Genomic DNA, 24,039 nt, shown 5'->3' on the forward strand with positions numbered 1-24,039 from the left:
TCCATAGGCACAGGGATCTTTGGAAGGCCCAGCACTCCCTCCCTTTACCCTTCCCTGATCCTCAGGTACCACAGGTTCAACCAGGAACAAGGCCTGGTTAAAAGTGCTGGGGACAGTTTCAGGGCAGTCATGGTTGGTACCACCTTCCATATGTGATTGTGAATAGGGCATAGCTGTAGGCCCTGATGCCTGGGTATTCCAGGTTGTTGCCCAACTATGCACCTGTGCCCTTGGGGCATTCAGTCAAAACCTCCATGCTGATACAGCGGGTATTAATTTTCTGTGAGAAACTTTTTCATTGGCAAAGTGTTCACCTCTCTCAGACAAATGCAGTTGTATACATAGGAATTTTTCCTCCTTTGTCTCTTCCTAAAGCCTCACCTGGTATTTACTGGCCCTATGGTTTTGGAAAAAAAAAATCACTCCACCTCCCTAGTAGAAATACTTGGAGGAGACTTGATAATCTCTAAGCCCAATTCCACCCTTCTAATGCTAACACTCTGGGGCCTGTGAGAAGTCTTTGTTCTGAGCATACAGAACACTTTGTGGGTACAATGTGCCTGGTGCGATATAGAAAAAATGGGTACAGGTTTCAGTAAGGCTCAAGTTAGACTCTTGTATCTGCTACGTACCAGCTGGGTGGCCTTAGCTTCTTTATCTATAAAAATTGGAGGTTAAAACGTTCTCTCTCACAAGACGAATGCAGGGAAAATGCATGTGAAAATACTCAGCATGAGGAGCTGGCATTTGGAAAGTGCTCAAGGGAAGAGAATTCCTCTTCATTGTCCTTCATTTCTGTTTAGGAGAACAGGTTTCACAAAAACTTTCACACTGAACATTTCACAAATTGCCATGATCCAATTTTCCTATTTCAAGAATTTAAAGGTGAACTCAGGTGTAGTGTAATACGTAGAAAGAAAGGCCTAGAAAAATCTAAACTTTAGAGGCTGTACTAAACAAGTAAGCTTATGTATTTACTTTATTTTGACTTAATTTTTGATAGGGGTGGGTAGGGAGAAGCCCCAAATCAAATGCATTTTATGACATCACCATCTAAGAATAACCTTTTCTACTGGACTCAAAATGAAAAAAAGATAATGAATATTTTCTTTTTATAAATCTGAGTCTCCTATTTGCTAGTCCTCTTAATCTCACTCATGTAGAGTTTTTGGTCCTCTTGCTGAGAATGGATTACTGTCCAACTCTGATATGAGACAAGACTCCTCTTAATAAGCAGAGCTCAGGGAAGATAAGAAAGTGGAGAGAAGAGAAAGCACCATGTTGTCTTAACACTTCTGGTTGGATGACCTGCCCTTCAGGTCATATATATAAATTTTAATTCAGTGGTTGCCAGCCCTGTGTTCCTGGGGCCACAATAAATTAAGTTTGGTTAAAATACTTTCTTAATAAAATATAATATTTAATGAAAGCCAAGCTGTAGTGAAATAGGCACTGTTAGGCATAGCAGACTATAAATTAGACAAAATTTACCTAAAAACAACTTGGCAATTAAGACTTTAAATGTTTGTGCTCTTTGACCTAGGAATTCTCTTTCTGGGAATTTATCTTATTGGTGGGGAGGGGGTGTCTAATTAAACAGATATGCACGCAAAGAAGCTTATCACAGTGTTATTTTATAATAGTTAAAAAAACAATACTGGGAACAGCCTAATAACATGAGCTTTTGGTGATGAGATTTTCAGTGACTTTTTTTCCTTCTCACTTATGTTATTTTCAGGTCCATCATAAAGACTACAGAATATAAGTTTTCTAATCTGCAAACCATCATCATCATCATCATCATCATCATCATCATCATCATCATCATCATCATGTTTTATAAGAAGGTAAACAGATAGAGACGCCAAATGAAATCTTTTGGTTTTGGGAGATGGCCGAGAATGGGTTCATTAAGATAAAAGATACAATAAATTCTATCAGGTTCAAAAAAGGACGGGGCTGGTTGGTGAGGCAACTTCTCCATCTCATACTCTCCTCCACACGCCTGCTGGTTCCTCCCCAGGATTCCCATTAGGCTTGGAGAACAGGAGAGGAGGTAGTTTTCCCAGGGACCCTGAAATCCTGGTGGTCATGCCTTCACTGCCATGCATTCATTCACATTCTTAGTGCCATGGTGATTATTTTTAAAGTGAATGAAATTTAAAGAATATTTAGCATTTATTAGGCACTTTCTAGGCCCAAGCACTGTTTGGATACTTTTTATCTCCATAGTTCACCTTTTCTCAAGCTTGAAAAAGTTCTGAGTAAAAGGAACTATTGTTTCCTTTCTTTTTCCCCCACCCTGTTCTCCTTTCTCCTACCCACACAGAACGTGCCTTTGGGGGATATAATTGATTTGGATGAAAGGAAAAAACATAGGCAGACTGGGCCACCCTTTGTTCTGAACAAAGCCTCCTTCCCTGCCCGATGAGCTGACAGGAGAAACATCTTCAGGTGGCCAGGACAGGAAGGTTCTGGAAAGAGGGCACCAGAAAATCCTGCAGGCCTTCTCCCTGTGATGTGGCTTATTTGCTTTACAGGCTTCAGGCATATTTGCTGACGTCAGCAGCTCGTCAAAGTTTAAAATAATAGTGAAAAGGAAAACAGCCCCTTTCTGCCAGGCAGGCCTGTTCTGCCAACTTCTGTGTTCTCTTTTGAGTTAATAAACGTCCAAGAACCACCTCCCTTACCACCCTGGAGGGGAAAAAAAAGAACAATAATTTTAAAACCACCAGGTCAGCCCATTGCCAGCATAAACCATTCAGACAAGTAGCGTTTGTCACACTCTAATGAGGATTTTTACCTCTGCCTCCAAAAGAAAGCTATCATTAGGCTTTGTGTTTATGGGATCAAATGATTGTCTAGGGACAGTGGGTTTCTTCTGGTCCCTTCCTCATTTTAATCATGCTCAAGACCAAATGCATAGATGTTTTCTGCGTCAGACGAAACTAAAAAACCATAATTATGCCAGCTAATGTCTTTGGAAAACATCAATTAAGAAAACGGCCTTTTAATTCCCATTTTACTTGAAAATCTGAAAATATCTACACGTTGTAATAGCATGGCAGTGGTGGAGGGTGGAGGAGGGCGGTCTCTAAAAAGCTCAAGTGGTTTGAGGAGGTCGGGTGGGCAGGCCCCTCTTGGCAACAAGCAGACAGAGAATCTCTCCAAGGAAAGAAATTTCTCTATAAAGCAAGACCTCTTTCGTTATCTTCCTATGTAGTGTCGAAACTGGAGCCAACCCCTGCACAGTTAGGTTGATACCAGGCTGGCAAGGCACACACACCCCATTGTTAATACCTCCTCAGGACAGATTAAATCCCACATTCCTCAGAAGTTCTGAGCTCCAAGCTCCGGGGGGAACACCGCCAGCAGGTTCCTTCCATGGGGCAACAACTAGCTACAACTGATAAGTTTTCATTGAAATAACTGGAACAATTACACTGAGTCCCCACAGGGTTCTGTCACTAGCTATTAAGAGAAAGGCGTTGCACTTGCATGCTGTGGTGTCTGCAAAGGTGCGAGCCAGACAAGAGTAATTCAAGTCAAGTCTTTAGCTCAATTTTATATGCTTTTATCTATGGCTACGTGCCGTTGTTAACCAAATTCTTCACCCAAGGTGTACAATTAGATTGTTTTATTTCATGTTTTCTTTTCAGCTCTTATCTAGTAAACCTTGATATTTACACTATCTCTCAGTTTAAGTTTGGACAAGTAACTAATTAATCTCTGACTAAAGGTACTGAAGTTAGACTTGGGTTTGTTTGGTAAAATCTGTTGAGGTCACTGTTGGTTTTAATCATGTAGTTTATTTAGTTAAAAAGCTGAACACTAACAAAGATACTTGCTTTGAAGGCTTAGTTTCAACCAAGTGCTCATTAAACAGCCACTGTAGTTGTACTTGAATTCTGCAATTTCCCTTTTATTTTTTTTCTGAAGTAACAGTGACTGAAGGGATGAAATGGCAGTAAGAATAAAAGGACAACACACATACCTTTGCAGGAGCAAATCGCAAAGGGTCTAGATTAAATTTTAACCAGGGGTTATGTCTACCACAATTCTATCTCAAAGGGTTAGGTTTGGCTTTTGTAAAAATAAAAGATGATTTTAGGAAAAGGACTCTATTTTAACATACACTGTATTTTCTAGGAGGAAATACGGAGTTAGTCTTTGAATGAAAATAAAAGGCAAAGAGTTTAGCAGATGGGTAATTCCCGAATCTGTAGAAATGTAAACAGCCAGGATTTTGGTGCCTATGGGTTTTATCAAAGATGTAAGTAAGGCTGAGACCAACACCAGTGCGTCCTCTTTGGCTAGTTTTAACACGTTCACAGTCACAATCAACATTCAAGGAATTTCCTTTTCATCCAAGTGTTTCTTTAAAAAGCACTTTCTGCACAAACTAAAGTTCTAGCTGCCATCAGTCTTTCCCATACAGAAGACTGGTGAAATTTCCATAATACTTTTTTTCTGTTTTTGAAAATGGGCTTGGACCACGTCAATTTCCTGGAGCGTTTATTTTCCAGTATAGGGGGTTCTTACCTCCTCCCTCCTTTCTCCCCCTAAAAGAGCTTGTAATAAGAGACCGGGCTTCCTGGTCCCGCACCCTCCTCCACATTCACTCCGTGGCCAGAGGAGCACCGCTGCGGGGAAGGCGTCCCCAGCCCTCCCAGGCCCAGTCAGAGGGCTGCTGCCCGGCAGGAGCGGCAGGAACACCCCTACCCCCACCCCCGTCGCCTGGTTTCAAGTCCCTGAGCCGGCAAAGCCGGTGCTTTCCACAAGGAAGGGAGAAGCATCCTCTCCCACCCTGCTGCTCCTACACAAGGGATTCGCACACGGGCACCGAGTCCGAGTCTTGGCTGTGCATAGAGCTCAGCCCGGTATCCGAGTCCTCGTCGTTCCCAGGACAGCTCTTGGCCAGTCCGCGGGCCTGGTCCACCCAGATTTCCGCAGTGGCCTGAGGCCGGGGTTCCCGCGAGGGTCCGCCTGAGACCGGAGTCCCATCCGGCGCTACTGTCAGCTCCAGCGTGTGCAAAGTCTGGAGAAGGCCCTGTAGCTCGCGCTCCTTGCTGTCCCACTGTTGCTGGCTGTAATCCAAGTCCGACTTGACGGCCTCCAGGTCCGTGTTGAGTCGGAGCCCGATGTAGAGGCTGGTGCTGAGCTGCGTCCTGACCCGCTCCTGCTCCAGCAGCAGCTCACCGTCCAGGCCGCCATCCGGCTCGGGAGGCTCTTCCTGCGCCGCGAGCTCCTCCTGGCGCCTCCGCATCCACCTCTGGTTCAGCTCCTCCTGGATTTCGGCTGAGAGGCGCTCGAGCAACTCCTCCTGCCTGGCCCTCTGCTCCTGAAGCCGCAGCAGGTCGTCGCAGCGCCGGGTCAGCTCCTCGAGAGCGACAGCCTGAGTCTCGCCGTCCAGGGGCGGCGTTGCCGTTGCCGTTGCCGTTACCGCCGCCGCCGCCGCCTCCGCGGTCTCCGCCGGCTCTGGCTCCTCTCCCGGGCCGGGCCCGTCGAGCTCGATGCCTGCACCCACCAAGTAAGTGTCCTGCACGTAGTTGACTCCATGCCGCCGCATGCGGTCCAGGTGCACCTTGGCCTCGTAGCGATCAATCTCGCGGTCCAGCTCCCGGAGCCGCTGCACCTGCTGACGGATGGTGTGGTCCTGGGAAAGTACCAAATGCACCAGCGTCTCCATGCGCTCCACCGACGCGCTCTCGGTAGCCCTCGGCGACGACGAGCAGGACGAGGTGGTGGACGACGAAGTGGACGAACAGGGCGACGACGGCTGCTGCTGGCGCCTTCGGTTAAGCTTGGCCAGCTTTCGGAAGGCCTTGCGCACCACCCGCCGCTGTTTCTCCTGGGTCATAACCAGGCTGGGCCGCGCCGGGACCCCCCGGGCCGAGCAGGGGCGCTCGCGACTGAGCACAACGCGTGCCTCGGCACTGCGGGGACCCACGTTGGGCAGTGACGCCTCGCTACGCACCAGCACAAAGCGTACATTCTCTTGCTCGTCGCCCCAGGCGGCCCAGAGGCGCAAAATGCGCGTCTTGTTGGGCAGGATGCGCTCAAAGCCCCGCCACTTCTCCACGATGCAGTAGCACTGCGGGGGCCCGCACAGCAAGCCCTGCGGCAGCGCCTCATCGTCATCCTCGTCGTCCTCGTCCAGGGCTTCCGGCAGCTCCTCCGGGCCTGGCGGGTCGCCGGCCGCCTCCCGCCGCCGGCCCCGCCGCTGCCGCCGTCGCCGCCGGCAGCCGTCCTCCAAGAGCACCCGCACTACGTCTGAGCAAGTGGTTCGGCGGGAGAGGCCAGACACCAGTTTCTCTTCCTGGCAGATCCACACCGATATCTTCTTCTCCGAAGGATCCATGGCGCAACCGGGACACAGGTGGCGGGTCAGGCCGAGCCCCACTGGGGCAGCAGGGACAGCAGGCAGCCCGGTCACCCTGAGAAAGGGATTGGAGCTCGGGACCCTCGCCCCCGGCAGCACCTGCCCTTCTCCCTCACTGCACACGGAAGGCAAGCTGCGGCCAGCTGCGGCGGTGCTCGGCCCGGACGGCGCGCTACCAGGGGAGCGCGCCCGGGCTCGGGCTCCCGCCGCTCTGGCTCTGCCCAAGGTTCCCGGGGCCTCCGGGTTTTGCTCCTCCCCACGTGGCTCCTCCCCCTCCCGCCCCAAGAACCCAGAGCGGCGGCCGGAGCGCGGGAGGCGCAGAGCCCTGGCCTGCCCCTCCCAGTCTCGCCGCGCCCCGTGCGCCCAGTCCGCCCCTCTACCGCTCTGCCCGCCAGCTCAAGAAAGGGACTCGGGGATCTCTCCAATGCAGGGCCTGGAGCCCATGCTAAGGCGCGGTTCAGCTCTGCATCTCCCTCAGCCTACTGGCTCTTTACCTTGCGTTTAGAGCTAGCTGGACGCATCTTTCACACCTTTACCGGCGCCCCCAGAGGCGTTTCCTGGTCCTTCAAGGTAGCACCGTCTGAGTGCCCGGGCGCAGAAAAACCAAGATACTCGGCGTCTCTAAGGGAGGCTCTAACCTCATTGCATGACCTCCAGGTGGGAGCTGTAAACGCCTCCCGTAACGCGGAAGGCCCTCCAGTCTTCCTTGCCTGGAAGCACCATTTGCATATTTAAGGAGAACTTGCTGAAGCAGTGTGCTCCGTGAACAAGTGGAACTATACAGTAAGGTCTAGGCTTGAGGGGAACATTCAGAAGCTGCTCCCGGTTCCCGGTACGGTCATGTCTGTGGCTCCCCACTTCGCCTTGGCTTCTCACAACCTTCTTAGCGGGGGAACTCCTAATTCTAGTGGGAGTTCCGGGCCCAGACCTAAGTCACAAGCGCTTTTCCACGTCCTACCTCCATAAAGAGAAACCTAGTCATGCAGTTTCTGGCATTATGCAGCATCCAGATGTAGTCAAGAGGAGATAAAAGCCACGCTTCACAGTCAAGAAATCCAAGACCACAATGCAAATGAACTTTTTTCATGCTCAGACGCTGATGAGGATGGTCCATTGTGGGCAAGGCTTGCCCCCAGTTTGTCCTTGGGAGCACAGGCCTGATAAGATCATTCCTTTGCTTCAAGACCTTGGATGGCTCCTCACTGCCTCCTGACTAAAGTACTTCTATTCATTCACTCCTGCTCTCGATAAATATTTGACTACCCACTGTGTTACAGGTGTTCAACACAGGGTCTTCTGTGCCCTGATAAGGGAAAGCATGAAGTGCCAGAGGATCACTGGAGTAGCATCCTACTCAGACGAGGAATGCTTCCTGGGGGAAGTGGCATCTTAGGCAAGACTGCAAGCACCATTTGAATCAGCCAAAGAAAAAATAAATAGAGGGGAGGAGGCAGGCAGCATTCCAGGCAGAAAGAACCACGTGTGTCAAGTCAAGGAATCAAAAGAGCATGGCAGTAACCAGGGCTACAAGAAGTCTAAGTGGGAGGGGTGTCTAAGAAGGATGTTAGATGAGTGAGCAGGAGCCGAATCTGGAGGGGTCTTTAACTCCGTGTGTCGGTATTTGGACCTATCCTTAGGGCAATGAGAAGCCATAGAGTGTGGATTCTGAAGTCAGACTGCTTGAGTAAAAATCTCACCCTGTCACGTACTAGCTCTGCAACATTAGGAAAAGTATTTCATCTCTCTGAGCCTCACCTGTGAAAAGATGATGATAAAAATAACTGCCTATTAGGACTGTTATGAGGATTAAATATTTGGACCCGGTAAGTCCGCAATGGAAGTTTTATTGAAGGGTTAGAAATCAGGGGGATGTATTAGTTTTCTATTGCTGTGTAACAACTGAAAAACTCCTACTCATTCTGCAGAAGTTCAGCACAAACATCATGTGCTCTGGGAATTCTTTATTTCCTCCTCCAAGAACAACTGGCTCCTTGCTCTTCTTTTGCCTCTCTTGATGCACAGGTTACTTTGATGCATTTTTTTTTCTCGTGTCTGCTTAAGACCTTTTTGAAAGAGCAAATGGACTATCATATTTATATTTTGGTCCCTAGTGCTTAGTGCCTGGCACATAGTAGGCCTTTGATCTTAATACTGTGAGGAACACTAAGATGAATAAAATCTAAGATATTGTGCTACCCTCAAGATTATTATCATTTTTTTTTTAGTAGCAGGCAGTTACATGAAATCCTTGTTGCTGGAATGTTATATATGATATTCCTGCTGGGGCAATTAAAGGGTAGAGTGATCAAGGAGTCCTGGGAAGGTTGAAGAAGGCAAGGCTTTACTAAGTGGTGAGAAAGGGCTGAGAGTATCCTTTGTGGGATAAATGACATGAGTTAAAATGTTAAGGTGGGTATGCACACAGTCATGTACCAGGGCAGGTTCTGGGGTCACCCTCCCTAGATTTGAATACTAGTTATAAATTTTCTAAGCTTTAATTTCCTTGCTGGAAAAAAAAAAGAATACTGGAACCTTCCTTGTAGAAATGTCATGAACATGAAATGAAATAATGTACAATACTTAAAAAAATTTAGCACAGTGTCTGGCATATAACAAATGATCGATAAAACATAGCTAGGTTTGTCCACAAATTTTGATTTCCTATCCAAGCTGTGTCTTGGGCTAGGTATTAAGGATAGAGCATTGAATTAGACAGGCATGATCCCTGTCCTTACAGAGCTCACAGTCAGGACTAGTTTGGTATTTGTTTGATTAGGAATGTATTTGTTAGATGAGGCTAGGCTGTAGTTACAAACAGAGCCAAACACATGCAATGGCTCAAACGTAACAAAGGTTTATTGCTCTCTGACATAACAGTCAAAAGCGGTATCCTTGTTAGTAGGTGGCTTTATTCCAGGCAATGATGCAGAGATCCTGGTTCCTTCCATCTCGTGGCTCCAAAGTCCCCTAGACCTCATCATCTACATCCAGCCAGAGGAAAAGGAGAGGATGAGGGGGCATATCCTCTTCTTCAAGGCCTTGGCCTGGAGAACACTGCTCTGCTCACATCCCACTGGCTAGAAGCCAGCTGCATGGCTGCTCGTAATGACAAGGGAGGCTGGGAAATGTAGTGAGTGTCTCAGAAGAAGAGGACATGGATTTTTATGAATAGCTAACTACCTGCCAGAAGAATCTTTATAAGAAATGGGAGATAAGGCAGAGAGAGAATTTCCGGAAGTCTACAAATTGCAACGGAGGTCCACAGGCCAATTCTGACTGTCTTAGATGGAGCAAACCCTTTCCAGTGGCCACAAACCCAACATCATCTGTGTCTCTTATATGACCCAACTCACCTACATTCACAACTCACTTGACCACCACAGACATCTGAGTTTGTGACTCCTGCTTCTACACCTCCTCCCAGGATTATCTCATTCACTGCCAGGGATTTAATACTATTGATCTGCCATGACTCCCAAATCTAGGTGTCCCTTCCAGATCTCCTAACCTCCAAATATGCATATTCAACTGCTTGCTGCATAGCTCCTCTTAGATGTCCCCAAAACACCCCAAACACTCGTCAAAAAGGTACTTTGAATTTATCATCTTTCTTCCCAACCCTTTTTTGCCTCCTGAACCTCTGTCTCAGAGAATGGCCCCACCATTCACCAAATAAGATGTGAAACCTGAGGGTCACTCTGCATCACTCACCATCTACCTCCTTTCCCCACAATGTAATGAAGTTCTAGGAGGACAGCGGTTTTTGTCTGTTTTGTTTTCTGCTTTCTCTCCAGTGCCTAGGATGTCGACTAGCTCACAGCAGGCATTCAGTGTTTGTGGAATGAATGAATGAATGACCTTGGCTTAAGCCCTCATAATTTCTTACCTGGATCCCTCACTTTTGTCCACACTAGTTTCCTTGTCTCTGGTCTTGCCTTTCTCCAGAGCATCCTCCCTACTGACAAATGTTTGATGACTCCCCATTATCTTCAGAATCAAGTCCAGCCTCCTTAGCAAGAGCCTGCATACCTCCCCAGGATCTGATGTCTGCTTCACTCTCAGCCTGTACACTCCAGCCACCCCCTCGTTCATACGCTTCCTCTGACCCCCTGGCTAATTCCTACCCACCCTTCAAGTTTCAGCTTAACTGTCATCTCTTCCTAAAAGTCTTCACTCACAACATCCTCTCCAGAAAATAATCCAAACAGAACTGTGCTTTAGAAAGGTTAATCTACATCAGTAGGTGGGAACAACTGAAGTTATGACACGCTTTTGTTAAGAAAAACAATGGGCTGCAGGGGAGGGTGAAGGGGAGACTTAAAAATTAAGGCTGTTGTCACTTAAATACAAACCAAGAAAAATGCCTCCCAGCACATTGTGGACAGTCTTAATAGTCTTTCTAGTCTTCATCCTCAGGGCTGCACTGTCCAATACAGTAGCCACTAGACGTATGTGGTTGTTGAGCACTTGAAACGTGGTTAGCTGAATTGAGATGTGCTGTGAGTGTAAAATATACACTGGATGTCAAAGACTCAGCACAAAAATCATTTTTAATAACTCACTAAGTATATGCTATTTTGACTACATGTTGAAATGATACTTGGGGAATATTAGATTAAATCACTGGGATTATTTTACCTGTTTCTCTTTACGTATTTTTTAATGTAGCTACTAGAAATTTAAAAATATCTGTTCAGCTCCTATTGTATTTCCATTAGACTGTGCTGCCTGTGGAAAGGCCCAGAAACTTGGAGCAAATTGTTTGAGCCTCTCCAACTGTGGAGTTACCCTAAATAGTCTATACAAGTGCATGTCTGCCTGGGTCATGGCAATCTCCAGAGAAAGCCATTGCATGCCTTTCCTGGATTTGTAGTTTGAATGTTTCTTTTTGTTTTATGACGTCCGTCAGAAAAGCTTCTTGTTACAAACTAAGCTACTCTCCTTAGGCAGCCTAAGAAGCACATTCCTGAGTCCAACCCCTATGGTTGGATCCGACTAAAAGTCAAAGTATAAATGGTTGCTTCCCAGACAAGACTTTACCATCCTTGCTCACCTACCAGCCCTGATCCCTGATGGAGATCCAGGCAGTGCCCTGAACCAGAAAATACACAGACCTCACAGTAGGATAAAATATACAAAAATGTATATATGACCTGGGCACAGGGGAGGTACTCATAAACAGGACATAAAAAAGCAAAATTCATGAAAGAAAAAAATCAGTAAGTATGACTATATTAAAAATTTGAAAAAATATGCAAGGATACCATAAATTATGTTAAGTCAAAGAATAACCCAGAAAAAAATATTTACAGCATAGATACCAAAATATTAGGATTCAGGATATATAAAGAGCTTCCAAAATTTAATTTTAAAAAAATCATGCAGCAGTGTAAATCAATCACGTTATAACACTCCCTCACACCATACACAAAAATAAACTCAAAATGGCTTAAAGACTTAAACATAAGACAAGACATCATAAATCTCCTATAAGAGAACATAGGCAAAACTTTCTCTGACATAAATTATAATAATGTTTTTCTAGGTCAGGCCAAGACAATACAAATAAAAGCAAAAATAAACAAATAGAATCTAATTAAACTTACAAGCTTTTGCATAGCAAAGGAAACCGTAAAAAAAAAAAGACAACCTACTGACTGGGAGAAGTATTTGCAAATGATGCAATTGACAAGGGTTTGACTTCCAGAATATACAAGTAGCTCATACAACTCAATAACAACAACAAACACACTTTAAAAAAAAAATGGGCAGAAGACCTAAACAGACATTTCTCCACTGAAGACATACAGATGGCCAATAGGCACATGAAAAGATGCTCAATATCGCTAATTATCAGAGAATGCAAATCAAAACTACAATGAAGTATCACCTCACACTAGTCAGAATGGCCATCATTAAAAAGTCAAGAAACGATAAATGCTGGAGAGGGTGTGGAGAAAAGGGAATCCTCCTACACTGTTAGTGGGAAGGTAAACTGGTGTAGCCACTATGGAAAACAATATGGAGATTTTTTTAAAAACTTGAAAATAGAGTTTACTATATGATCCAGCAATCCCACTCCTGGGCATATAACAGAGAAAACCCCCAAAATTCAAAAAGATACATGTACCCCAATGTTCATAGCATCGCTATTTACAACAGCCAAGACATGGAAGCAACCTAAATGTCCATCAACAGATTGAATAAAGAAATTGTGGTATATATGTGTATATATATGTACTACTCAACCACAAAACAGAATGAAAGAATGCCATTTGCAGCAACATGGTTGGACCTAGAGATTATCATACTAAATGAAGTAAATCAAGACAGAGAAAGACAAATATCATTTGATATCACTTATATGTGGAATCTAAAAAAGGACACAATTGAATTTATTTCCAAACAGAAACAGACTCACAGATGTAGAAAACAAACTTATGGTTACCGAAGGGGATGGGGGAGGGATAAATTAAGAGTCTGGGATTAATAGTTATATACTATTATATATAAAATAAACAATAAAGACCAACTGTAAAGCAGGGGAAACTATATTCAACAGCTTGTAATAACCTATAATGAAAAAGTTTGAAAAAGAATATATATGTATGTGTGTGTGTGTTTGTATAACTGAATCACTATGCTGTACACCAGAAACTAACACAACATTGTAAATCAACTATACTTCAATAAAAAAAATCATGCAACATGATGTAAAATAGCTGAAAGGTAGATTAGAGGTAGATCACAAAAGAAGAAACATAAATAGCCAGCAAACATGAAATAATGCCCAATTGGACCAGAAATCAAGAAAACGTAAGTTTAAATGAAACCAGATGCTCTTTTATTGCCAACAGAATGGCAACATTTTAAAAATTGACAATAATATCATTGGCCAGGCTGAGGGGATATATCTATTTTGGAGACACTTTGGTAATATCTATTAAAAATTAAAATGTGCATATTCTATGTCCCATTCGACTTTGTCATAGCTACCTTAGAGAAACATACATAGGCTCAAGGAGGCATGCACAGGGGTGTGCACTAAACCATTTCATTTTAGCAAAACAATGGATACAGTTGAAGGGTCTACAAATAAGGGAATGGCTGAATAGACTGGGAGATACCCATTACTTGGAAGGCTTGGCAGCAGTGAAAGCCAGTAAAGCAGATTTGTAAGAACTGGGTAATAACAAATCTCCATGATGCATTGTTCAGCGCAAAAGGCAAATTTCAGAGTGATGTTTATGATGGGATTCCATTTAGATTTTAAAAACACATATACATAAAGTCACACCATGTGTTTCCCAGGGTACAGATATCTGTATGTGCGTGCACAGAGCAGGGTGTCAAAGGATATTCACCAAACTGAAGGCAGTGAATCCCTCTGGAAGAAAAAGACATTTGCAGAGGGAGAGGATCAAAGAGGAATCTAGCTTCATCTACAATAATTTTACAAGAATTCAGTCATGCATTACTTAATTATGCAATTAAAATGGAAAGGGCTTGGGTTGAAATCACTAAGTTCAGGTTGTTTTTTAGAACTTTTTTTCACCGGCCTGTGTCTCCTTTCTGTGGACACAGCCCGAGGATAAGTGGAATCTCTATTCTGTGTAGTCTGAAGGAACCCCCTGCTTTATCCCAAAGAGTTGTGAAGATTAAGTGTGCTACTGGCTGAGGAAGAATCTAGTCGAGTATCTGGTTCAGGGTATGTGCTTCACAACAGAGCTTTTCTTTCTCTTCCAGGGGAGCTTCTACAGTAGCAAAGCCCTTTGCTAAATGCCTTCATGTTGGATCACAAGGGCGGTGTGCCATTCGACACTGTTGTTTTTTTATTCTCTTATCTTCCTAACGCCTACGAGAGGGAAGACATAGCTCCTTTACCAAGGAGGCAACTGAGGGCAAAAGGAAGGGATGGGCCAGTTTCTCAGCTCACAAAGCTCTGAGGGAGCTGGTGTTTTGTCTGACACTGCTACCTGTCTAATCTGTCAGTCATGGTTCATGGCAGCTGCAGAGCACCCAAAACAGGGACTTCCGCCCTTAATTATATTGAGGCATGCAGAAGTGTGACTGGACCTTACTACCTGATCAGTTCCTCTTAATGATTAACTGTAGAAAATAGTCTAGCAAATTGTGTTTACGGAAACATCTGGTTGCTCTCAAACGCATTGGAGGAAATCTGGGAACTACCACACTTGTCCAAGGGAACCCATTCCTGATCAGATTAAGTGCCTGGCTGGGGACATCCTCAAGGACACGGCTTATTAAACTGAGGTCAACGGGCTACCTGCCCAGAACTGCCTGTAGTGTTTATTAAAATGCAGATTTCTGGGCCCCACTCTGGAGGTAGTGAATCAGAGTCTCTGGAGGTAGGCCCCCCAAATTTCCGTTTAAATTTTGTCTCCCCTGGGGATTCTTATGCACATGAAAAGTTGACCCCAACTGCTCTAGGAGGAAAGAACCAGAGACAAGAATGCTCTTTAGCGATCTTGACCCCGTAGAAGGTAATGATCTATAGATGACATTTATATACAATAGGGTTTGGCAACATGTGACAGGTGAGAAGGAGATGCTCCTGGGAAGGAGAAGGGAAGAGGGAGGACAGAATAGGGGAGGAACTCTGGGTTCAATCCCCAGTACTGCCACTTAAAAAACAAGTAAGTAAATAAGCCTAACTACCTCTTCTTAAAAAAAAAAAAAAAAAAGAATAGGGGAGGAACTGCTCCTTGTCTCTTTGGTGGAAGCCTGGATTACAAGATGATAACATAGAGATGTTTAGGTAAGAGAGCCAAAGGTAGCAATGACTTCAGTCATCTGAAAGGCATCCTAGAAGGTATTTAGCTTCCTAGTCTTTGTTCCAACCTAGTTCCTGATTCACAAGTCATCCTGGGAATGCACAGCACTTAACAGTCAGAGAGAAGTCTCTCGAGCAAAAAGCATCATCTATTCAATGGTCTATGACATCACCATTGAAGACTATGTCAAAAGGGGTTTTGTGTGATTAATTTTCATTATCTGTTGTTACCCAATTAATGAAAGGTGATACTGTTAATGAGTGTGTGAACGAGAGTGCCTTCGTTGCCACATCTGAAACATTCCCCAGCTTTTTCAGGGTAGAATAGTCCTGACCCAAAGTGTAGCCTTTCTTCATTGTAGAGAAATACAAACTCTTTCTCTTCAACTACCCAATACCAAATTATTGTGTGTCAGCTGCTCACCACCTGGGACACAAACGAGGCCTGTGCTTGATTGAGTTACTGCTATTTTATGTGAGCAAAATGCTAGCTTTCTTTGCCAGTGAAGTTGATTGAGTTGGGAGAAGTTTCAATACCACATTTCTTGGTTTGAAAGCAGGATTGTTTTAGTAACTAGTGTGAACTGCCTGGAACTTGGCAACTCGCTTTAAGAAATACTGTTTAGAAGACATGAAATTTGATTAAATGGAACCTTTGATACAAACAACTTTGAGACAGTGAAACCATCTTCATAAGGAGATGTTCTTTTCCCCACTGAGGAAGAAACGGAGACATGTTTCCATTGTCAGTGTGTCCTGTCCATCCGGATTAAAAAGGAAGGCTGTGGGCTAGATAAGCAAAAATAGGTTACATCTGGGTGACCCAGCAGTCTCTCCCTGCTCGATGAAGAAGCTACTCTTTGTTTCATTCCTGAAGCACGGCGTTGTTTTCTTGGACCGGTGCTCTGAGTTAAACCTGGGTTAAACTATGGATCCCTTACACTTGATTTTGTGATTGGGAGACCTACACAAATGCAAACCTAGAACATAATTAAACCCTTAAGAGCTGAAATATCCACGAATAGGAAAGAAGCCATTTGATCCTACAAAAGATTGCTTGCTTTCTCTTTTGTATCTGTTGTTAAACTAGAAAAAAGAAATCATTAAATTATCAGTCTTTGAGTATTTGGTACTTTAGAGTACACGTTAAAGAATTTTACAAAACAAAGCCGTGTCATAAAAAGTATTTCATCCATGTGGTTCAGCCATTCCATTTCTCAGTGTGTATAAACCCAAAAGAATTGAAAGCAGGGTCTTGGAAAGAGATGTGCACACCCATGTTCATAGCAGCATTATTTACAGTAGCCAGAAGGTAGAAGCAACCCAAATGTCCATTGACAGATAGATGGATAAATAAAATGCGGTATATATATACAATTCAGCCTTAAAAAGGAAGGAAATTCTGACACATGCTACAACATGGATGCATTTTGAGGACATTATGCTAAGTAAAATAAGCCAGTCATTAAAAAGATTAATGCTGTATGATTCACTTATACACAATACCTACAATAGTCAAATTCATAGAGACAGAAAGAATGGTGCTTACCAGGGCTTGGGGAAGGGAGAAAGTGGAGAGTTATCATTTTACAGGTATAAAGTTTCAGTTTTTCAAGATGAGTTCTGGAGATGGAGGTGGTGATGATTGTACAACAGTGTGAATGCACTTAATGCCACTGAACTGCATACTTAAAAATAGTTAAGATGGTAAATTTTGTGTTATGTACATTTCACCACAATTTAAAATAATACTTTTCAAAAAGTATTTCAGATTTTTATGCTAAAGCTCTTACTATGGGAATTCAAAATGTGAAATACTTTCCACATGACTTTCAAAGTAAATACAATATTTTATTAATTCCCTACAACTTCCAGGAGACCAAATTTCTGATCACCGTTCACTGGGAAAGAAAACCTCTGCTTTTCCTGCTGCTTTCATGGCCTTTCTCCCCAGCTCCAGGCACTGATCAGCGTTGTTAGTGGTTTATGATTATTTGTGGCTTTATTGCTCTGATCTTTATGAGAAACTTAGGTAAACAGTTGCAAGCTTTGGTAAGCTTGAAAAATGATAGCTGTGTACTGTTAAGTCTCAATGCTGAGAAGTATGTGACTATAAAGCATATTCTTAATAAAATCAATGTTCTCCCTAGCTCACAGAACTGCGTGCAAAATAAACAGCATAATTTCTGCCTGGAGACAATCGATATGAACACATGTTTTCCTAGTAGGCATTTGCTTATTAAGCAATTGCGAAGAATAGAGCTGGATGGACCCAAAGACATCATTTTTATCCGTTTCCTGGAGCACTGGGTTTCTAAGCAGGTCTCTTAGGAGCAACAGAAGTCAGGGCTCCAAAGCCCCTTTCCTATATCAGCTAGTGAAGCCTCATTATATATTGAGGCTCCATTTCCCAAAAAAGTTTGAAATCCACTGACCATGAAAATATGTTGCTTGACTCTGCACCTTTTCTTCTCTCCTTCCCACTTCCCAGTTGTTCCGGTTCCATATGGGAATCCACCCTCGGCAGTGGGAATGGACTTAGCACCACATGAGCTCGGGCTGGCCAATCACACTCCACCCCTGATCACAGTGATTGGTTCAGGGACAGGCATATGATTAGAGTAAATCTCAGAACTTCCGCTAACCCTGGCACAAAGATTTTCTCTTTGTGCCATTCGTGAAGAAGGGCGTGTAGGCTAGGGAAACAGCTGGAAGCTATTTTGCAACCAAAGGGTCTGCTGAGGTCTGCCCAGGATGAAGCAGCAGCAGGGAAATAGTGCCAAGGAACTATGAGGGGGGAAACTGGTACCTAGTTGAGTTGTTTGAGCCAGCCCTGAAGCTTTTCAAATCTTTTTGGGCTTTTCAACTACATGAGCCAGTAAACTCCCTTTTAATTTAAGCCAGTAATGAGCCAGCTTTTCTGTTACTTCAAAACACTTCACAAACACTTGAACTGATACACCATGGATCCATGTCAAACAGCGCCTTCATTTTACAGATGAGGAAACCGGGACCCGGGGATGCCACGTCGATAGTTAAGAGGCATAGCTTTCCGCCCCAGGCCATTTTCCTTTTACTATCTTACTGGTGTACAGCATGTTTGTGGTGAGCCTGGCAACAATGAATAAAATGTTAATTCTCCTTTTAACTAAGCATTAATTGGATGTGCTCTATAGTACTGAAACTGATTTTCCTCATGTTTGACTTCTGGTAATCAATCTCATTGCTTTATGGGCCCCAACAATTCATTAAAAAGAAGAAAGAATTAAATAACTGGGGGAAGGTGTGGGAGCCTCACTGAAGAATTTAATTTGTAGCCAGTTTACCAGCAACTTAGGATGCCACTATACCATTTTCTGTTAAACTCGTCATGCACTTTCAATTCTTGATAATCATCCCTTACTACTATCTCTTATCTTTCAAAAGCACAGCTGCACTGCCCTGTCCTCTTACTTCTGGGGCTCCCTCTACAGCTAGAATTCCCAGATTCTTGCTCTGTTGACTCTGAGCATTCTATCATTTTTTTCTATACATACCATCTCCCTCACCCAAACATTGATCGTATCTTTGAGGGGGGACTTGGTTATCCATCTCAAACTCTAAGATTACTTAAGAAAATGCTCACTGAGTCTTCAAAGAAATGTCTCACAACGGGAGAAAAGAGAAGTGAACCCACATTTAATGTGCTGGGAGGGGTACTAGATGTCTTACAGAGATTCTCACAACCAGCTGACAGGAAATAGGTAGTAGTGTCCCAGTCTAAAAATAAAGAAACCAGGCTTGGGTGAGTTGTAGGGTTGAGATGCAAACCTAGATTTGTGCAGTTCCAAAGACATTTCCTTCCACTGCCATGCTGGGCAATATACGTTTTTGCTAGCCTCATGGATCTAGTGTTGGGAAGACTGAGGCCTCATCCAGGCTGAGAGGGGAAGACAATAGAGATGTCCATCAAGCTTGACAAAGGTCACATATGTCACGTCTCTGCATGCAGGCACTGCAGCCAGTTCTAGAGGATTCCCAGGAAGAAGGTCAGGTGCATCAGAGAGTCTAGCTATAAAGTTTGTAAACTCGAATGTGTTGGGACAAATGGTTTTGCACAAAGATGAGTTTGCATTTGTAGTGTGTATGTGAGAAAACTAGAAGTCAGGTGGTTGATTGCTGTCTTCTGGTGGTGAATCATGAACCAGGGCAGGTGAGAAGGCTGAGCCCTGAAATGACCAGTGCACTTTTGTATAGAAGGCACTGGGGCAGCATACCAGCCTCCTTTTGCAGACTCACACTGACACACAAGTACATGAACATCACCCTCTAGAGTGACTCACTTAAGAACCAGTTCACAAGCCACTACACAGGCTGACTCACAGGGTCTGTCTATCAAGGTACACAGTGTGGCACGTGAACAAGCAGTGAGAAATGGTTAGTTTTCTCTTGCTGAAGAAATAGGGAAATCAGGAAAGGAGAAAGAATAACAAGCTAGCAGGCAGGGAAGCTACCTTCTAGCTGCTGCTTTGAAGACATTTTCACCAGGCATATCCCTTGGGTGGGTGACGGACAACAATGGAAGTGACATGTCTGATGGTTGCATAGATGGTGGTCCTTACGTGGGGTTATTCAAGATCTGCAGAAGGAAAGAAGCTGGATCTGGTCACAGAAGGCATTCCATAAAGAATGAATGAATAAGCAATGTAGTGGAAATTAGTGCAAATTCTAGATTCAGAAGGTCTGAGCCATATTTATCTTATTTTCTCATCTGAAGAATATCTGTGATTTTCAGCTGTCTGGGGAAGGATTTTTGATTTGTAGAAGGCAAGGAGGCAGATTTTGAGTTCAGTAAGAGGTGGAGGTACTTGGGGCTGAAAGAAACCAGTGTAGGAACGGTGGGCTTCACCAGGAGACAAAGTGCATCTGTCCAAGGGATGGACACTGAGAGTGACCTGGGAGGATGAGTAGGTAAAATTCTTCCATTGGGGTAGATTGTGGGTTTACTCAAACAGGAGGTAAGCTATGGGTTAACTGAAAAGGCCATTCTTCAGAATGAGTAACAGTGGATTTAAAGACAGACTTTGAAGCAGGCAAATTAAAGATGCCAGATCTTTGTGGCAAGTTCAGTATGATGTCTAGATTTCAGAGCTCTGATTCTCAGTCTGGCTAACAGCAAAACTGCATGGGAGCTTTTCAAACTTACCAGTGCATGAACCCTCTCCTCAGAGATTCAGATTCAACTGGTCTAGAGTGGGGCCCAGGACTCAATATTTTTGAAAAGATCTCCAAGTGGCTCCTAGGTGCCACGAAGTTTAAGAGTATGCACCCTAGATATAATTCAAAGCAGGCAAATTTTCAGGAGCCCACGCCTGAACTATGAAATTTTGAAAGAACTCACGAGAGACATTTTGGGATTATTGCTATCCACGGCTTCTCACCAGCCTCAAGGCATGGCAGGTTGCCAAGAGTGTCCCTAGAGAGGCCAATAGGAAGTCCACTCACGGAACCATCCTGGGTCATCTGTGGCACAGAAAACCCTCAGAACCCAAGTGGCCTGACACTGTAGGGGGAGAGAAACCACACTGGAGGGCATGGCACAGTGGAAAAAGCACTCGGCCAGGAATCAGAAGTCCTGCCCTTTCACTCCTGACTCTGCGACTCTCCGACTCAGTAGTCCTGAGCAAGTCACTTCACCTCTCTGGGTCTGAGCTCTGCTATTTGTCAATTTCAGTCTTAAAGTTTCCTTCCACATCTATGGCTCTCTGACCTTAACTCTATTTCTGAGGCCAGGCCAATCTGAGGTCTCCAGTCCACCTGAGTTTCTGGGGGGAAAAGGGTGATGGAAGGGGAAAGTGTAATAAGGAAGAAAGTAGGAAAGGTAGACAGAGATGATCTGAGCTTTTAAGAGACACTGACAAGGTTCTATACCAAGAGTATTAAAAAAATATTCTAAAATGGATTTGGTTCTAGATACTGAATTCACTTGAATTGTGGGAGAAAAGTGGGGCTGGATGAGCACGTCTCTGGTTAGAGGAAAACCTAATGTGATAATAATAAAGTAATGGACACTTTTGTAGCACTTGAGGGTTTACAAAGTACTTTCACATGGCAGTAACTACTGCTATGTAGTACTTCACAGTAAAAAATACTTCTCCGTGCTCTCCCGCCTGTAGGAGGGGGTATGACTGGAAATGTAAATGGGCTTATTATTTATATGGCTGTCAGCAGAAAGAAGAGGGATGGAGTCCAACGCTAGCATCTGGACAGCGAGCATCTCAGAAGATGACCCGGCACATCTGCATCACACCCCTGCGTTCCGCCTGGCGGTCTCCTAGTTGGTCAGGAGCAGAATTTGAGCTGTGGGCCCCTGCTTATCTCCCTGGGCAGTATGTCTTCCCTCCACCACCACTGAATCCTTGCACTTGCTTTATTTCTCCTTCTGTTTACTTTCTATTAAAGCACAGTCATTTTGTCTTTTCTCTCCAGAGACAATCCTGACTTGGGAGGCAGAAATTCTCGGTCCCGGTCCAAACTCTGCCAATTAGTTATTTCGTTTCACCTGATCCTCACTTTCTTCCCCTAGAGCAGAATGGAACCAGCTCTTGCCCACCTCACTAGGTCTATGTCAGGCTCAAACATAGTTATGTATGTCACAAGGTTTTGAAATGTTAAAAGGCACAATCCAGATAGACCTAAAGGAATATGAACCATTGTTATTGGGGGCTTAGCAGGACCAGGAATTTGTTCTCATCGCCTCCAGCACATATCAGTGCTGTGCCAATCTTATGACTCCCTAGGACCCTCCTCCCATCGCACAGCACTCTGCAGGGCACACTGATCCTGGGATTGTCTCCAGGGTTTCCAGAGTATCTCAAGGCTGTGCTGACCTCCTGATCACCTCCAGATTGTATCCCTGGTTCATAGAACCCTCTTCTGGGCTTCATTGCTCTAACCTTCCATGTCCCACCCACATCTGCTCCAAGTCTCACCTGAGTTAGGTATTTCCTCAGGGAATACTAAATATTTTTGCTGTCAATCTATAATCATAATTAGGAAGATAAATCAGCAGCTCAAATAAAGGAGACATCATACATTACAAAGCCCAATATTAAATACATTCTTGGAGTGTCAGCTAACGTTGATATCTTGGCTCCCCTCATCGTCCCTCCCTTGAAACCACCACTTTCTCTTTTTAACCATCTTGTCCTCCTAAATTTTTATTAACACCCAAAAATGTATTTGTTTGTTTTGTTTCTTTGTTTTAACCTGAGAGTCCTGACATTTTCACGAGGAAATTTGTGGTTAATTGTAACCAGGGACTAATATTTAATAACAACAACAACAAATTTTAGGAGTACTTGGAAGATGAAACAGAGTATTAATTTTTTTACTAGCATGTCCATAAATTAATCTACCACCAATTTCAGCCATACATTTAAAGCCTGTAACCTTGTGGTATCTTCATAACTGAGTTTTCCGGGGAAAAGGAAAGTTTTATACATCAAGCACTGTTCTAGTATTTTTTTTCATCAATTTTTTTAATGGAAGTGCTGAGAATTGAACCCAGGACCTCATGCATGCTAAACATGTGCTCTACCACTAAGCTATTTCCCTCCCCTATTTTAGTTAATTTTTTTAAGTGAGTATTCATGGACTAAATCTTTGTTCATCATGATACACACACACAGTGAGAGAGAGAGAAAAAAACCTGATTATTTGACTGTTTAAAAAAAAAATTAAAGTCTAGTTCCTAAATGTGTTCTTGCCTAATTTAGTACCAAGTTAATTCCTTTTTTAATGGAATTATTTTTAAAAATATGTACCCTTCTAACCAACCAACAAATTTTATTTGAAAAACCTGTTTTAAAAGAGATTTAGAGCTAGTGCTTATTGGACACTTGTCAACTGTCAAACACAGGGCTAGGCACTTTGCCTCCATCATATAATTGAATCCCCACAATCCTGTGAAGCAGACATTTTCAATTTGGTTGTTCAAACATCAGGATACATTTTCTAACCATAATAGCAAACATTTCCTGAGAGCTTACTATGTGCTAGATACTCTGCCAGACACGTAAATTTGCATTTAACCTCTACTCTAGCCCTGCAAGTGAGGCTCTTTCCCCCCACTTTGCAGACGGAGACCCTAGGGTTTAGAATGGTTAAGTGAGTTGCCCAACGACCAATGACTGACAAATCTGAACTTCAGCTTTGGTCTTCTGACCCACCAAACCGCCTGATAACTATAGGCTCCTTCAGGTTATCCATTCATTCATCAGTCTGGGTCCAGCAGCAAAAGTAGTTCATACCAATTGGCTCACGTTTAGAGTCCTTAATCAAGGGACTATTTATAAAGCAGGCTTACAGGAGCAAGAGATGGGTGGTCAAGCACCAAAAGATGACTGTATCCAAGTCCAGTAGAAAAACAAAAACAGAAACCACGCCAGTGCATGAAGAAGAATTCAGTACAATGGACTGATTACCAGGTTATTGGAAGACAAAAAGGGCAAAAGGGAACACTGATTTAACACCATCCAGCAGGCACCCCAGTTATCCCTGCCTCCGGGTATTTACACCCTGTGTAATCCCTTGCACGTGAAACAGAATGTGACAAAAGTGATGGGATGTCACTTGAGATTAGATTACAAAAAACTCTAGCTTCCACACTGCTCATCCTCTGTCTCTCTCTCTCTCACTTGCCTGCTTTGATGGCAGTCTGCCTCTATGTTTTAATGATGGAGAGACCCACATGGCCAGGAAATGAGGGGCGCCTTCAGCCAACAGCTTTTGAGGAACTGAGTTCTGCCAATAAACTATGTGACTGAGCTTGTCAGTATATCCTCCTTCAGTCAAGCCCTGAGACGACCACAGCCTGGCCAAC

The 24,039-nt window shown here is 43.9% G+C and overlaps 1 protein-coding gene across 1 annotated transcript; it reads right to left on the minus strand.

Annotated features, from left to right (window-relative positions):
- Positions 1 to 1,613: 1,613 nt before the first annotated feature.
- Positions 1,614 to 7,063, minus strand: RASSF10 (Ras association domain family member 10). Its single transcript, XM_010965041.3, has one exon. The coding sequence runs from the start codon at positions 6,359 to 6,361 to the stop codon at positions 4,817 to 4,819; it is 1,545 nt and encodes a 514-aa protein (XP_010963343.3). The 5' UTR covers positions 6,362 to 7,063; the 3' UTR covers positions 1,614 to 4,816.
- Between the last annotated feature and the right edge of the window lie 16,976 nt (positions 7,064 to 24,039).

This window comes from Camelus bactrianus, chromosome 10 (genome assembly GCF_048773025.1).
Source record: "Camelus bactrianus isolate YW-2024 breed Bactrian camel chromosome 10, ASM4877302v1, whole genome shotgun sequence".
Classification (NCBI taxonomy): Eukaryota; Metazoa; Chordata; class Mammalia; order Artiodactyla; family Camelidae; genus Camelus; species Camelus bactrianus.